This window comes from Dromiciops gliroides, chromosome 1 (assembly GCF_019393635.1).
Source record: "Dromiciops gliroides isolate mDroGli1 chromosome 1, mDroGli1.pri, whole genome shotgun sequence".
Lineage (NCBI taxonomy): Eukaryota > Metazoa > Chordata > Mammalia > Microbiotheria > Microbiotheriidae > Dromiciops > Dromiciops gliroides.
In genome coordinates, this window is record NC_057861.1 from 317,953,629 (window position 1) to 317,970,764 (window position 17,136).

At 45.0% G+C, this 17,136-nt stretch overlaps 1 protein-coding gene across 1 annotated transcript in view; it reads left to right on the forward strand.

Moving 5' to 3' along the window:
* The window catches only part of ZBTB7C (zinc finger and BTB domain containing 7C), a 99,307-nt gene extending 83,432 nt beyond the window's left edge, over positions 1–15,875 (forward strand). Inside the window, exon 3 of the mRNA XM_043979681.1 lies at positions 12,948–15,875. Within this exon, the coding sequence (XP_043835616.1) occupies positions 12,948–13,593 (646 nt within the window). The 3' untranslated portion in view covers positions 13,594–15,875. The remainder of the gene's footprint in view (positions 1–12,947) is intronic.
* The last annotated feature ends 1,261 nt before the right edge of the window (positions 15,876–17,136 follow it).

Genomic DNA, 17,136 nt, shown 5'->3' on the forward strand with positions numbered 1-17,136 from the left:
AGGTACTCCTGACTCCAGGGCCGGTGCTCTATCCACGGTGCCACCTAGCTGCCCCCAAACTATTTTTTTTTTAAATGTTAAGTACAATAGGAGGGGCAGCTAGGTGGCGCCGTGGAGAGAACACCAGCCCTAGAGTCAAGAGAAGCTGAGTTCAAATGTGGTCATAGACACTTATTAGCTATGTGACCCTGGGCAGGTCATTTAACCCAAATTGCCTCCAAAACAAACAAATAAAAACAAAAACAACAACCTCCCCCCCCCCCAAAAAAAAACCTCAGGAACCTTTTGTCTCACAAAATATTTCAATAATATTTGTGCCATTTAGATAATGAAGCATATTGGTTTTTAGCACTCCTTATAATAAGATCTGTAAGACAATTTCAGGTCAGATTTGCCCAGAACATATTTTGAATCAACTTCATTTTTGAGACTGCTATTCACCAGAACAGTCAGCAAACATGAATGTACTACCAATTTCCAATGTTTTTTATGTTAAGAAGGTTATGTGGATAGTACAGTTGACTGCCCCTGTGAACACACCATTTGTTGCATTGACACTGGAGTTAGAGAGCTTGGGTTCGAAATCCAACTCTGATGCTTACCACCTGTGTAATCTTGGACAAGTCCCTTTTTTCCCCCCTGATCCTCAGTTTCCTCCCCTGTAAAGTGAGGAAGGAGGCAACTAGGTAGCAAAGTAGATAGAGTTCCAGGTCTCAAGTCAGGAAGACCTGAGTTCAAATCTGGCCTTAGAGATAGTACCTATGTGACCTGGGCAAGTCACTTAACCCTGTTGGCCTCAGTTTCCTCATCTGTAAAATGAGTTGGAGGATGAAATGGCAAACCACTCCAGTGGTTCTACCAAGAAAACTCCAAATGGGGTCATGGAGAATTGAATAAGACTGGAGAGGATTGAAACGACTGAACAACAAACAACAAAGTGAGAAGGTTGGATTAGACAACCTCTGAGGTTCCTTCCAACTCTAGATCTATGATCCTAAGGAATTCGGGATCAATGAGTAATCATTATCTACCACATGTCTGGAAGCAGACCAGAGCTTACATAAGAAAATGGTTTATCTCCTTCAAGTAGAGAATCATAGAATCCCAAAGTTGCAGAATTCAAAGGGAGAGTAGAGGCCATCTGGGCCAAACCTTCTCTGAAGCAAGAATCATTAAAAGAAAGCACTTTGCAAACCTTGATGCATTTCATAATTAATATTATCCCTGAGAAATGTTCCTCAGTCATCTCCAGTGACAGGGAACTTAAAACCCTCTGAGGTTTCCCCCTTCCACTGCTGGGCAGCTCTGGTTGGTAAGAATCTCTTCTTTCTATTAAGCTAAAATTGGGCTCCCCAAAGGTGCCACACACTGACCCTTGGCCTCTGGAGCCAAATAAGATGTCTGACCCTAGTACCACATGTCAGCCCTTCAGATGTTTGAACACTACCCTAATATTCCCTCCAAGGCTTCTAGAGATTCACTACACTAAAACCCTCCAATTCTTTATTTTGGTTAGCTACACTGACCAAATGCCAACACTATGGTCTTTGCTGGAAACAAATTGCTGGGGACAGAACAGCCATCTATGATAGCAAATTTTCCTTTTAAGGATGGATTTTATTTGGAGTAATGGCCAGTTGGAATTCGGAGCCACGGCTGATAAATGAGGGTCAAACAGGAGTTCCTATTTTGGGTTGAATATAAAATGTGCCTTTAAAAAATATCAATGGAGAGTCAGTAGCCCAACAGGTAGAGAGTTGGCCTTGGAATGAAAAGACCTGAGTTCAAATCATGTATGACCCCTGGCAAGGAGATTAGCCTCTTGGTGCTCTTAGGCAACTATTCTCTAAGAATAGAAATTAGAGATAAATTGCCAGTCTGTTGGTGGATGGAGTTTCCACACTGGGTGCTCCTTCTACTGATGACATCACAGGTATGTAGCAAAAATAAAATAACAAACCAACAAAGCTGATTTTCTTCTCTGGCTTGTAATCTGGATCTGAAGGCAGTTCCCAAAGGGGAGCTCTAAACATGTGATGAGTAATGGCAATATCTCTGAAATAAGTCTATAGCCTCCCAAGGGGACTACTTTGAAGGGTGCAGTACTCATTTGGATGTGTGAGTTCTAGTCCATGGACTAAGAAGCTTTTTTTTTTTCACCTCATGTTCATACCTCATAGGGACTGAGTTGTTTTATGTACAAAATTTTACAGCTAATCTTTTTCCTGTAATGCTCTGCCCGATGCTTTCTTCCTATAGTTGGCAACTCGACCCAGCAGCTTTATGGCAGGCAACAGGGAATTCATCCCTGTTGGAAGTGATACATTGCCATCCTTGCTTCACTGATGGATCTGCTCTGAGTTTCAGCTAAATCCTTGAGCTGCTCTTATCAAATCCCTCCCCTGTCATCTTCCCATTGACCTAATCCAGGTCCTGAATCATCCCTAAGATTCGCATCAAGGTTGAGCCTTGCTATTCTTGGCCCAAACTGTATTTTTCAGTGTCCTCAGGCCCCTTCAACCCCTGCCAGTCCACAGCAGGCACGCAAGCTAGTAATGCTTGGCACAACCTGGGAACCTTGTCCATACCACCAGCCAGGTTTACCATGCCCTCTGGCTCCTAGTTTCCTTGGGTAAGTGTGGATCAAACAGAAAAAAAAAAATTAGAAAATGTTTCTAAAAGATGAAAATACCCTATCAGTTTGGACCTGAAAATCAAGTGAATATGGTAGCAAAAAAACCCAAAAAAAACAAACGATACTATGTTCAAGGCACTGTGCTAAGCACTTTACAAATATTATCTCATTTGAGCCTCACAATAACCCTGAGAGGTAGGCGCTATTATTATCCTTGTTTTATAGTTGAGAAAACTGAGGTAAACAGGTCAGGTGACACAATCAGAATTGCAAAGCTAGTAAGTATACGAGGCTAAATTTGAATTTGGGTCTTCCTGACTGTATCCACAGAGCCACCTATCTGCCTAGAACACTGGATTTAGAGTCAAAAGACTTGGGTTTGAATTCTGGTTCTGCTACTTTCTACTTGTGTGACCTTAGCCAAGTCACAGTCCCCCTCCAGGCTTTGGGCTTCAGGCTATGATCCTATGAATGAACCCCTTTTCTCCAGCATCCCTTATATTTAGGGATTAGTTGCTGAACATCAGTTCAACAACTTAGTATAAGAAACACTTGTTGGGTATGTGCTATGTGTGCTAGACACTTGGAATACAACTATTCCATCATTCTTTTTTTTTTTTTTTTTTTTGCAGAGCAATGGGGGTTAAGTGACTTGCCCAGGGTCACACAGCTAGTAAGTGTCAAGTGTCTGAGGATGGATTTGAACTCAGGTCTTCCTGAATCCAGGGCCGGTGCTTTATCCACTGTGCCACCTAGCTGCCCCTACGATTCCATCATTCTTGAGTGTTTACAGTCAATTGGGAAGATATAATGAATGGATGAGTAAGCACAATGCAAGAAAGAATGTAATAGGACAAAGGAAAGAGATAAAGTACACTAGAAAAATATGAGAAGAAAACACTCGTTTAGAGGAGAGTCAGAGAAGGCACTTAATTTGAGGTGTGAAGGTAAAAAAAGGGGGGGGTTTAATAGGCAGAGATGGGGAATCAGTGCATTCCCAGAATGTGAAATGACCTTTACCAATGGCCAGAGGTTGTGGATGGCAGAACAAGATTAGGGAATAGTTAATAGTCCAGTTTAGCTCAAATACAGAGTTCATGAAAGGTGGCAACATGGAGTAAGTCATGAAAGATAAATTGAAGCCAGATTGTTGCAGGCCTTAAATGTCATACAAAGTTTGTTTTTTATCTTAGGTGGTTCAATAGATAGAGCACCAGGCCTGGAGTCAGGAGGACCTGAGTTCAAGTTTGGCCTCAAACCCTTACTAGTTGTGTGACTCTGGGCAAGTCACTTAATTCTGTTTACCTCAGATTCTTCAACTGCAAAATGGGGATAATAATAGTACCTACTTCCTAGAATTGTTGTGAGGATCAAATGAAATAATATATTTTTAAAAATCAAAGTTAGGTTAATTTTTTATCATAAAAGTATTTTATTATTTTCCAGTTACATGTAAAGGTAGTTTTCAACGTTTGTTTTCATAGGATTTTTAGTTCCAAATTTTTCTCCCACCCTCCTTTCCCTCCTCCCTCCCCAAGATGGAAAGCAATCCGATATAGGTTATATATGAACAATCACATTAAACATATTTCTGCATTAGTCATATTGTGAAAGAAGAGTCAGAACACAAGGGGAAAACCTAAAAAAGGGAAAAAAATCAGCCAAAAAATAGATGAAATAATATTTGTAAAGCACTTATACATCGTTCCTGGAACATAGTAGGTGCTATATAAAACATTATGATGATGATGATGATGGCAGCAGGGAGCCCCTTACTAAAGGTTTAGGGTCAGGAGAGTGACATGATCAGACCTAGGCCGTAGCAAGATTATTTTAGCAGCTGCGTGGAGTGGGGAAAGATTGGAATCAGGGAAAATAATGAGGCCATAGCACTAATCCAGGCCAGAGATAACAGCCATTTCATAACAGTCTTCTGCTGAAAGACCTGGAGACTCTCATGGCTAATAGGCAGAGAGAAGGAGAAGGAAGACATTGTGTCAGGGACCTACCCTTTCGTGCACAATCCTGAGCTCTAAACCTCCTTTTAAAAGTACATCCTTGTGTAAGGGGATGCTAGATTCCTGGCTCTGTACCTTGCTGGGTAAAATTCATTCAGAACAAGCAAAATTTACACTGTCAAAGCTTTCTGACAAGCCCAGAATACTTTTTGCCCTTAGCAACAAGAGAATCCCAACAGGTATTAGACAGAGAATTGTTTGAAAATAATTTTAATAGTCTGCAAACCATAGGGCTTAACAATAGGCCTCTTGGTGAGTTTACTCAGGAATTCATCCCAGATTCTCTTCTATTGTCCTTGGCAGACATTTGGAAAGGAGGAAAGATAAAGAGGCACTAACCAGGAGAAAAATCATTCCTGGTGCTAATTTTTACCTACCAAAAGGATAGGTAACCCCATGCCACAGGGCAGTCTTTACTACCAACAAAATCTCATGATGGGAGATTCAGTGAAGTGTAAGTCACAGTTACTGTCCTTAAGACATTTAAGGTCTAACTGGGGAGATAGGGTATACACACTGGCACTTGGAATTCCAATGTGAACAATGAAATGTTCCTACCCTCAAGGTATTTACAGTCAATTGGGAGTATACACTGCCTAAATAAAAGTAGGTGCAATGCAAGAAAAAATGTAATAGGAAAAAGGAAAGGAACAAAGTGCACTAGAAAAATCCAAGAAGAGAACACTTTAATTTAAGGGGGAGTCAGGGAAGGCACCTGATTTGAGATATGAAGAAAGAAAGGACTTTAATAGGCAGGGGTGGGGAGTCTGTGCATTCCAGTCCTGCAGGATGGCCTTTACAAATGAGCAGAGGCTGAGGATGGCAGGAAACAACATCAAATAACCCAAGACTAGCAGCTAGCTAGCAGTTATGTACAGACCACTAGAGGAGTCAGGGAAGGATACGTGGAGGTGGTGGGACCTGAGGTGGGCCTTAGAGGAGAGATGGGATTTCAGACAGGTGGAGGGGAATTCTCTAAGGGTTCTGCTCCGTGTGAGGGATATAGAACCAACCAAAGTGTTCTATCTGAGTTGTCCCTTGAATCATAGGCTATGGGTGCCCAACACTGTGTACTGGGGACAAGAGGAGATAATAAGAGAAGTACAGAATGGAAGTGTTATGGGGGAAATAGATGGGGGTTTGGGGTAGGGGTCTTTAGGAATTCTTCTTTAAAGAATTACACCCTCTTGCACACAAATCCAATTAGAATAAAACAATATTTTACTTAAGCGCTAGGGAAAGGAAACCGAGAGAGAAATCCTTGGACTTCTTCTCATGAGGAGAAGGCATGGCACAGAGGCGTGGCTCTGAGATACCTTTCTCCTGGAGCAGGAGACAGGCAGATACTTTTATAGAGGACAGATGGTGGTCTGATGGGGTGATCATCTGACTGTGGAAAGTTCCCTTATTGGGGGAAGGACCATCTCTCACTGGTGGTGGCTGGGGGAAGTTGGGTGAGGGGCAGCTCCAGATCTCTCAAGCCATCTCTCTCCCCCTCATGCCACAAAGACAGCAGCCACACCTAATCTTATCTCCCCAAGGGATGGGGGAGCCTGGAATTAAGGGCAGTGGTCCTGGAGCTAACTCAGTCCTGATCTGGTGCCACTTATCTCTTTAGGTGTTTCTGTCCTTTGGTTTAGTTTCTTGTGTGTGTGTGTGTGTGTGTGTGTGTGTGTGTGTGTGGCAGTTGGGGTTAAGTGACTTGCCCAGGGTCACACAGCTAGTAAGTGTTAAATGTCTGAGGCTGGATTTGAACTCAGGTACTCCTGACTCCAGGGCCGGTGCTCTATCCACTGCGCCACCTAGCCGCCCCTGGTTTAGTTTCTGAAGGAGAAGGTTCTTTGATTCACCCCAGAAAACTTCTGATGTACCCTGGGCCCCTAACAGAAGGATCTTATAGTATGGTTTAGTGAGACAACATGAATGTACATGAAATGACAGTGAATGACACTTATTGTAAGAGTCAGATTTCTGTTTCTCCTCAGTTGGATCATAGTTTTAGAGCTGGAAGGGACCTTAGATGGCATCAAATCCAACCTCCTCATTTCGTAGATGGGGAAACTGAGACACAGAAAAATTAAGTGACTTGTCCCAGGTCACACAACAAGTGTCTAAAGCAAGATTTGAGCCCAGTCTTCCTGACTGTAAGTCTAGTGCTCTGTCTACTACCATGCTGCATGTTCACCTCTAGACCCTTGGGAAGGAGTATTTCAAACTGCAATACTAGTAAGGGCCAAACTAGATGTTTCTTTCATCCCTTCCATTGTGTTGAAATGAGACAGAATGGCTGAAGTCAGGTTAGGAAGACACTTATGAGCTCTGTGACACAAACAAGTCACAGCCTCTTAGACCCTTGGTTTTCATATCTGTAAAATGGGAAGAGAATCTGGAACAGCTACTTTGTAAGCCTCAAACGAGTCCATGAACAGAAGGAAATTTGAAAACCTTAAAGGTCTCTATAAACATCAGTTAATATTATTTTTTATGTTCCTGTGACTTACCCAGATATCAGGAAAACAGACTACTTTTAGACCCAAATCCCCTACTTCAGGTACAAGCCCATACTAAGCACCACTCCTCCCCCAATCCCCCGGGAATGTGGTTGTCTTCTTCCAGAGCAATGTTGAGAGCTGGGTTTTTGGTTTGGGATTCAGTTCTTCTGCTAGGATATTTTTTTTTAATTCCCTAACTTCTGGCAGATCTTAGAACTGTATTATGATAATGTAATATCATTAACAGCAGCAGGAGGAAGGGAGTTTGTTTCATACCATCAGGTTGCCGAGAAGGTCTATCTAGGTCTGTGGTGCTGGGAAAGCATTATTCTGATTGGGATCTTTATGGAGGGCAGCTCAATGTTAGGCCAGAGGTGTCTTGGCTCTTTCTATTAACTCTGGGTAGGGATGAGCTCATGGGCATCTTCTTGCTTGGCTTGGCCTGGCCTTCTTTGCAGAAGGTGAATTCTTTTAGCTGGCAGACAGGAAGGCAGCAGACTGGGACTCAGGGGGGCGGGTAAACAGCAGGAGATAGCAGGAAGGAAGGGGGGAGGGTTTTGTGTGACAAGTGGAGTAAGTATGACTTGTATAGATGAGAAAACTACCGACCTACTAAGAGAAAGTAACTTGCTATCTTCTATGTTTTACCAAACGCTTTGCTATTTTATTTAATCCTCACAAGAATCTCAGGTTGTTGTTTAGTTGTGCCTGACTCTGTGACCCCATTTGGGTTTTTGGTTTTGTGGGGTTTTTTTTTTGGCAAAGATACTGGAGTGCTTTGCCATTTCCTTCTCTGGCTCATTATATACATGTGGAAACTGAGGTAAACAGGGTGAAGTGACTTGTCCAGGGTCACACAGCTAGTAAGTGACTACAGCAGGATTCAAATTCAGGTCTTCCTAACTCCATAGGAGTCAGAGTGGTATACAGAAAAGATCTTTGAGCTGCAAGCCAGAAGGTCTATATTCTAAGGCTGGCTCTGTGACCCTGAGCACATCACCTAAGCTCTAGAGGCCTTAGTTCCTTCATCTGTGAAATGCAGGAAGTCAGAGGTGCTTTCTGAGTCTCCTTCCAGCTTCCACATTCCACCATTCTCTCTTGTTCACACAGCCAAATGCACACACATTCGCGGGTGTCCTTTGAGCTGGTAGAGTGCAGGACATGGGACATTGGCAGAAAGCCTTAAAAAACAATGAGGATTTTATATCAATGGCCCAGCTAGTGCCTGGGGGGAGAGCTATAAAAATAGGATAACCTCTTGATCTGTCTGGGCCACTTGGGGCGGGTGTGCTGTGTTCTGAAGGCAGAGGAACACACCAGGTGCTCTCTCAAGGATCCTTCTGCCCCTGAAAACTTGGTGATTTTTTTTTTTTGAGAATGAGATTGAATTAGGGCCAGGGTCCTTCAAATAATGGTCCAGGAAATCCCAAGGGACACAGAGGCCCCAATCCTTCTCCCATGGCAGCTGTGTTTAATTTCATGTCTGCTCAATCCCTTCGTAATCCCTTCCCTTCCCCCCCTTCAATGCCCTGGGGCTGAAGGAGGAGAATTTGAACAGGGGCTCCCCAGCATCAGAACAACTTGTAAATGAAGACCTCCCTTAGGTGACCCCTTGGTTGCAGTTGTTACGGCATCCCGTCTGTAAAATAGTCAGAGAGTTGGAAGGGACCTGAAAGATCATCTCATCCAACTCCTTTATTTTACAGAAGGGGAAACTAAGGCCCAAAAAGGAACTCTGAAACTCAAGTACCAGTCAAGGATGTCGTGGTTCCTCATTTTAATCCTTGGCGTTGCCTTTTTGTAGATTTGTATAGTGATGCGAGCTATTATTATTATTTTGCTTGTACATGCCTATTTTCCTGGATTTTTTTTGGTGAGGCAATTGGGGTTAAGTGACTTGCCCAGGGTCACACAGCTAGTAAGTGTTAAGTGTCTGAGGACAGATTTGAACTCAGGTCCTCCTGACTCCAGGGCTGGTGCTCTATCCACTGCACCACCTAGAGGCCCCGGCATTTCCTTTTAATAATACAAATAATGCACACTAACTGTGTGACCCTAAATAAGTCGCTTACCTATTCTGGACCTTGGTTTCCCGTTTTTTAGGATGAGGGGGTCAGACACTAATTAGAAGATCTCTAAGGTTATTCCAGGTCTAAGAATTCCCTGAAACCCTGTAGCTACAATCTGGTTACAAAGCTCAAGAATGCAGCCTCCTTCAAGGGGAAAAGAAAGGGAGATGTCACAAAAGAGAAGAGAGCTCCCTCCTCCCCCCACCAGCGTCCGAGTGCTCATTGGTTGGATGTAGATGAGCCTCAGGTCTTTTTGAGCACCAGCTGGCTGAGCTACTTCCCTCCACCCCCATCCTTCCTGTCTCCCTGAGTCACTCCAGCTGCTTGATTCCCACAGGGACAGCAGCAGTGACATCGGAAGGGATCCTGAAGGGCAGGGGACATCCCTGTGCCCTAGGACTGGAAGGCTGGCTCCATTACCCTACCCACAAGCCCCAACAACAGTCAGGCCAGGAGCTCAGCCAACAGGGAAGGATGGAAGGGGGTGAAGCAGTTCCCCCAGGGGATGTTCACACAACACCCCGCCCCTTTTCTCCATCCCCCAAGAACATCTTTTGGTCAGGCTTTGGAGACAACCTGGCCCTGAGAGCCAGTGGGACATCTAGTGGTCAGTGTCGATCAGGAAGGGGAAAGGAAAGTGTGTCTTAGTCCCAGGGTCCTGGAAGGGGCAGCCCCAGACTCACCAACGTTGAAAGGTTTTAATTTGATCAAATTAAGTTCTAGCCAGTAATTTCAGTGTGGAATTCAGTTTCTAAATTGGTACCAACCGGAAACCAGAGTCCCAACATGAAGTCAGAAGCTTCACTCCACAAACAGGACTTGCAGTGGGGGTCTGGGGGACTCTAGGAAGGGCAGCTATGTTGCACACCTACAGATGTGAGTACAACTATTTATAGGATGCCGACTGTATGCAGGGCCCTGTGTCAGGACTGAGAGAGATGTCAAGTTTAGACAACACATAGGCCCTGCCCTGACTGCTGAAGCCTCTTCCAAACCTAGGATGCTAGGATATGGGGAAACAATGAGGTGTAGTGGAAAGTGTTAGAAAGATCTTGGTTCCAATTAAATCACTGATGTTTATTAGCTGTGTGATCTTGGTGTAGTCATGTATTCTCTCTTAGCCTCAGTTTCCACATCTGTAAAATAAGATCTTTCCAGCTCTAGCCCCATGATCTAAAAAAGAGATAATGAAACCTGCAATAAACCTCATAGGGTTTTGGGGAGAGTCAGATGAGACAATGCCTGTATGTAAAGTCCTTTGCAAACTTTAAATTGTTCTGTTTAGCCATTTTAATTGGGTCTAATTCTTCATGACCCCACTTGGGATTTTCTTGGCAAAGATACTGGAGTGGTTTGACATTTCCTTCCCCAGCTCATTTTACAGATGAGGAACTGTGGCCGAGGTTAAGTGACTTGCCCAGGGTCACACAATTAGTAAGAGTCTGAGGCCAGATTTGAACTCAGGTCTTCCTGACTTGGGCCCAGCACTCTATCCACTGCACCACCTAGGTGCCCACAGATCTTAAAGCAACATGTCAGTGTTGGCTATTACCCTATGATGCCTCATAGAGCTTACAGTTTAGAAGGATGATAAGAGACCAAGGCTTAAGTAAGTGTTACTTAAGTACCTTGGAGAGTGATCAAGAAACAAAGTCCTGTTGTTTTGGGGAAGAGAAGGTCATGACTGATCTGATAGAATGAGGAAAAGACTTCAGGAAGGAGCTAGAGACTTGACCCACCTGGGAACAGGAGACTTACAAGTTGGGTGCATCTGAGGGAGCCACTAACCTCTCTGAATATTGTTTCTTCACTTGTTAAATAGGGGCACAAATATTTGAACAACCATTATGAGGAAAATATTCACTCTCACTGCCCGCCTCACTGGGCTGTTGTGACAAAGGCATTCTGTAAACCTTAAAGATCTGGAGAAGGGAGAGTTCCCATTATGCATCACAGGAGTGAAGAGGTTTCCAGAAGCTTCCTTTGTGCATGCTTTCTGATACAGATGAAATCTAAAAAAAAGACTATGAAGTTTAAAGAGACAGTCTCTGAGTCACATAAATTTTGGGGGGGAGGGTTGTATCTTATTTAACTCTACAAGCATTATTTTTTTTAGTGAGGCAATTGGGGTTAAGTGACTTGCCCACAGTCACACAGCTAGTAAGTGTTAAGTGTCTGAGGCCAGATTTGAACTCAGGTACTCCTGACTCCAGGGCCAGTACTTTATCTACTGTGTCACCTAGCCACCCCTTCTACAAGCATTATTAAACACTCACTGTGTACATGGCTCTGTGATGGGCTGGAGTTTCAATGATGGATGAGTCCCTTTCCTTAGTGCCCTAAGTAGCCTTAGCTCTTTTTCCAGGGGTACCAAAATTGAGAAGGTGTTTGTAGTTCTTTAGCTGCTAGAAATGACTGAGCCTAGTAACTAGCTAACAAGGATGAGTTAAAATAGGAAGTTACCAGATCTCCTCTCCTTTCCCCCTTCCTCTGCCAATAGCTGTATCTCATACAGAGGTGATGGGGGGGTCCCCAGGTTTTCTGTCTTTCTGCTGTGGGTCAGTGTCTCTCCCTACCATGGAACTTTGTATTTTTTTTGGGGGGGGCAGGGCATTGAGGGTTAAGTGACTCACCCAGGGTCATAATAGCTAGTAAGTGTCAAGTGTCTGAGGCTAGATTTGAACTCAGGTCCTCTTAAATCCAGGGCCAGGGCTTTATCCACTGTCCCACTTAGCTGCCCCTGGTAGAAGTATTTTCACTTCTAGCCTGGAGAGTAAAGATTGATGATCTGTAATCACTGGAAAAAGATGCCCTGGGTGAGAGCCACGTTTAGAATAAGACCCTGAGGCCTAGCAAGCTCTCTGCCCAGAGAAGTGGCTTGCCCAAGGACTCCCCACTCATGAGAGCTAGATAAGAGGAAAAGATGAGAGTAGAATCATGGCCTCCAGACCACAGAGGCTTTTTTTTTTTTTTTTTGCCATGCTGTTCTTAGGTTCAGAATACCAGTAACTTAAACCTTGAAAAACATTCCTGTTGATTAGGGAGTATTCCTTTTGCACCTGGCACTTTTATAAGTAAAATTACCTGCAGACAAAGAACAGAGCCCAGGGCTTAGGAAGGGAACCGCCACATGAGATGCTTGGATGAGGTGTGCCCAGCCTTCTATAGTCACCTGGATTAACTTGCTCTCAGGATGAACAGACCTCAACAGGCCCTGGGGTTTGGGCTGGGATAAGGGGCTTTGAGCTGAAGCTCTAGGATGGGAACAGCAGAAGTTAAAATGATTCCCACCGCATCAGAGGCAGGGAAGGGAGGTTGCAAAGCAGAAGATGCCATTCCCCTGGTAAGGGGGCTGAAGGGGAGTGGACGGTTCACCCAGTGGCCACAGGGCTAGCTCCCCTGGATGCTGTCCCATTGTGCCTCAGGTGGGACCCTAATGGGCAAGCCTTATTAACTCTAGTTTATAAAAGTGTGGAAATGCTTGCAAATAAGGGAGACTTGGAGGAAAGGGGGCATTCTGGAATACTGCTGTACCTTCTCCACTAACACACTATGGGTGATTGACCACCCTTGGTTGGAGAGTTGACTGGAAAGGGAGCAGAAGCAATTGAAAGCAGCTCCTGGCTGGGGTGTTGTGACAGCAGGGAGCACTAACAGCAGGCCTCAGAACTGGGGGAGGGCAGGAACAGAAGGAATGAAGCTTCTGTGTTCTAATCCCTGGTTTGTCTCCCAGGCAGGACAAGCTGAAAATTCACATGAGGAAGCACACAGGTGAGCGGCCTTACCTGTGCATCCACTGCAATGCCAAGTTTGTGCACAACTATGACCTCAAAAACCATATGCGCATTCACACAGGGGTCCGGCCTTACCAGTGTGAGTTCTGCTACAAGAGTTTCACCCGCTCAGACCACCTTCACCGCCACATCAAGCGCCAGAGCTGCCGGATATCCCGGCCCCGCAGAGGCCGCAAGCCCGCTGCGTGGAGGGCTGCCAGTCTTCTCTTTGGCCCTACTCCCCCAACGGAGGAAAAGGCCTTCATGATGCCGCCGGCCCTGGGGGAAATCGGTGGCCATCTAGGTGGGGCAGCCATGTGCCTGCCGGGCCCCAGCCCCCCCAAGCACTATCTGGGGGCCCCCAAGGGGACCCTCAGCCTGCAGGAGCTGGAACGACAGTTTGAAGAGACACAGATGAAGCTGTTTGGGAGGGCACAGCTGGAGGCAGAGAGGAATGCGGGGGGCCTCTTTGCCTTTGCCTTGGCAGAGAACATGGCTGCCCGACCCTACTTCCCCCTCCCAGACCCATGGAGTGCCGGGCTTGCCGGGCTCACAGGGCTGGCGGGACTCAACCACATGACCTCTATGTCCGAAGCAAACAACTAGCCCTAACTTTTATCATGCCCAGTTGTCTCCTGCCCTTCTTCCATACCAAGACTCCCTTTTGCCCTCTCCCTCCCCTTCTACTCCCTCGCCCCAAGCGGGTTTTGTAAGTTCTCTACATTTTATTTTTTAAAAAGAGAAGAAAAAAAAGAATAGCAGCAAAGCCACACAACCCAGGCCTCCTTGGGCAGCAGCTACCAATTTTCTCACTCCAAAGAAGAGAAATAACCTTCTAAGGGAAACAGCTATTCACAACTGGACACGAAAACCTAAGTGGACCTGGGTCCTAGCTTCTTTCATCTTTTTCCTCCACATGAGAGCTGGGGAGCAAACATTCTCTCAGTACAGAGTTGTAGCAGTAGCTATATGGAGGCCAGGAGGTGGGGAGCGGGGAGGAGCATTCAGGGCCTGCAGCAGCAGCAGGGACCTTTGCTGGCTAGACCCCTTTAGTTCTTTGATCCTATGCTTCAGGCAGAGGTTATACATGTCAGTACCAATGCAGATTCCACAGTCCCAAATGGGTCCCTAAGAACTCCCCCTTAACCTTACATGAAGGGAAATGTCCCTTCCTATTTTGGAAGGATAACGGCATCCAAAGGAAGAGAACTCTGGGAGAGAAAGGCCTGCGGGATTCTGCTCCTCCACTGACTGGCTATATGAACTTGGGCAGGTTATTTCTCCTCTCTGTGCCTCAGTTTCTGCCATCTGCATAAGGGCCCTCCCCATACTTACCTCTCAGAGGAAGTTGAGAGGATTATTTAGGGACCCTCTGGGAGGTGCTCTGAACTCCTAACAGCCAGGAGAAACTCGGGCTTATTGTTTTTTTGTGTTCCTTTATAAATTCCCAGCCCTGGTGGGAGCAGAATGAGGTCCACATCAGGAGAAGACCATGCAAGAGGGAAACCACACTGCTCCTCTTCCGATGGATGCCTCAGACCTGAGAGTGACTTTTAGGGCCTCGGGAGACTTTTCTTTCCGTCATTTGTAGACCTTTGAAAACAATCCAGTAAACCATTTCTCATTAGTGACTTTCCAAGGCCTGGAACCTATTTCTTCTGTAGATGGTTTAAATTCACCACCCCACCAGGTCTTGGGGAGCCACCGGTACTCCCCTGGAAGGTGGTGTGCTGGACGGCTGTTCATTTTACAACCCAACACTGCCCCTCTTCTACTACTCCCCCCCCCTTCCCCCAAGGTTCTTGACAACTATATTCACGTGACTCCTGCTGATCCAGGGGTTGATTTTATCATTTTGTTGTCCGAGTGTGGAGCTTCTTTTCCCTTCATCCCTGGCTGCCTAACCTTTGTTCATTTCTGTTCATTTGAGCACCTCAGCAAAAGATTGGATGGGGAAAAAAATCAGAGAATTGAAAGCCCAAACCGCTGTGTCTTGCTCCTTGTAGGAAGCTCTGGCATCAAGCATGGCGGGGAGCAGGTTATAGTGATTAGCTTCAAGATGTGTGTTTGGGCTTCTCAGTGCATTTTGATTGGCTACAGCACTCAGACTGCTCCCTGGGGACTCAGGATATTGGGAGCTGGCTTCACAGCCCTTGGCCATTGAAACCTGAACCTAAGGAGATGTTGAAAATGAAGAAGGCTCCACCAGTTCTGCTGTTCTGCCTTCCCTGAGAACTGATTGGTTCTTATAAACATGCTATAGAAGCAATCCACTGGGAGAGGTTCTTGGGAGCAAGGGTAGGTCTGGACCCACAGACAGAGACTAAGAAGATGTCGTTAGAGTTCCCTTCCCCCAGGCCCACTGAGTGGTACCACTGAGAGGAACTCCTCACCCTGCACTCCCACTCACCAACACACACACACACTTTTTAGTTTTCCCTTGGGAGCTGATATTAAATGGCCCTCAGGAGACCACAGACTCCATCACACTCAAAACTCACCTCTTGGACTCTGCTGGGCCATCTTCCAGTACTATGGGGGTCCCGGCATTTACCTAATCTTATCCCACTTTGCCTTCCACTAATCATACCACACAAGTGACTGTATGGCTTTCCCCCATTTCCTCCAAGTTTGGAGGTCACCTGCCTGGGAAGATGTCTTCTTGGCCCCCTACCACCATTTCAGACACTAACTTCCTGGAATCCACTAGCCAGACCTTCCCCCAACCCTCGGGGCAGCCAAGGGATGGAGGGCAAACCAAACTATTTTTTTTAAAGAAAAAAAAAAGACTATAAAACAGAATCTAAAGACATTGGGGCTTTTTTTGTTTTGTTTTGTCTTTTTGTAGATGTGTGATGACTTCTTATAAACTCAATTTTTTCAGATGACTAGTTACTTCAGGTGTTTTTTGTCTACGATTTGGAATTATTGTAAAGTATCCAAAGATGTTGAGTACTGTACATCAACAGGAACTTGAAGCAAATGGGCGGGGGTGGTTTGGTTTTGTTTGTTTATTTGTTCTACTTTTGTTTATAAATTTGTTTCATTTTTCATTTCCATTTCCCTGTCTGTCTGTGGGAGAAGCTTTGGAATTTTTCTATTTATAACTCTTTTTTATGTGATTGCTTTCTGTACATTGACACTCAAACAACGTTTGCCTTAGTGATTAAAGGGACAATCTTCCATAATTTTGGTGGCACGCGGCGTCCTGCCGAGACAAACTCTCAGCTAACTCTCTGGCCTATTTATTAAACAGTATTAATTGACTTGACTCAATGGCATTCAGACTCAGTCTTCTGTCAGTTGTGATCCCTGGAGTGTAACATGACAACAACATGTAGACCTTCCACGATTAGGGCTTTGTCTACTGGGTACCCTCCATCTATGTGGAGGAGATTATCTTGATCAACTCCCAGGAAATGTCCTAGTTCCCTCTTTGGGCAAGTAGCCCATATCCTTCCCAGGGAGAGACTCAGAAAGATCTGAGCAAAGGCTCATCTCTCTGTAAACTCACCAAGATGATCAAAGAATTCAAAGCTACCTCCCAAAAGCAAAGAAAGACTAGGTGCTCATTCAAGTGAATATATGTGGTTTGGGTCCAATGAGAGCCAGGTTTCCTTCATTCTTTAGTTAAAACATATTTTTTCTGGAAAAGCCCATGGATATATAAAAACGATATGTCTTTGTGGCTATTCATATCTTATCTTTGTATGGACTTTTACATACAGGTTTAGAAAGCTGTGTGTGTGTGTGTGTGTGTGTGTGTGTGTGTGTGAATGTAGAAGTGTTCATAGAAGAGAGAAGCCATGAAGCCCTTTAAATACATCTCACCAGCTCTTCAGACTGTCCCTGAAGAGCTGCCCCCCTCTCTGCTCTGCCTTCCCTTATCCACTCTCACTCTCTGGTGGAACCAAGGTGTGTCATCCTAAGCCTTCTGTGCCCTTCACAACCATAGAGAGGACCAGGAAGGAAAGGAATCAATTAGAGGATGGATGTTAATATTCAAACCTTGAATCTCTTTCACCTGCAGTGCTCAGAGAATGAAATATTCAGCAAACTGAATTCTAAAAATGTGTTGCTTAAGGCTCAACACAAAGCTTCCCCCCATCCTTTCCTACCACACACAAACTTTTGGGTGTCAAACCTTAT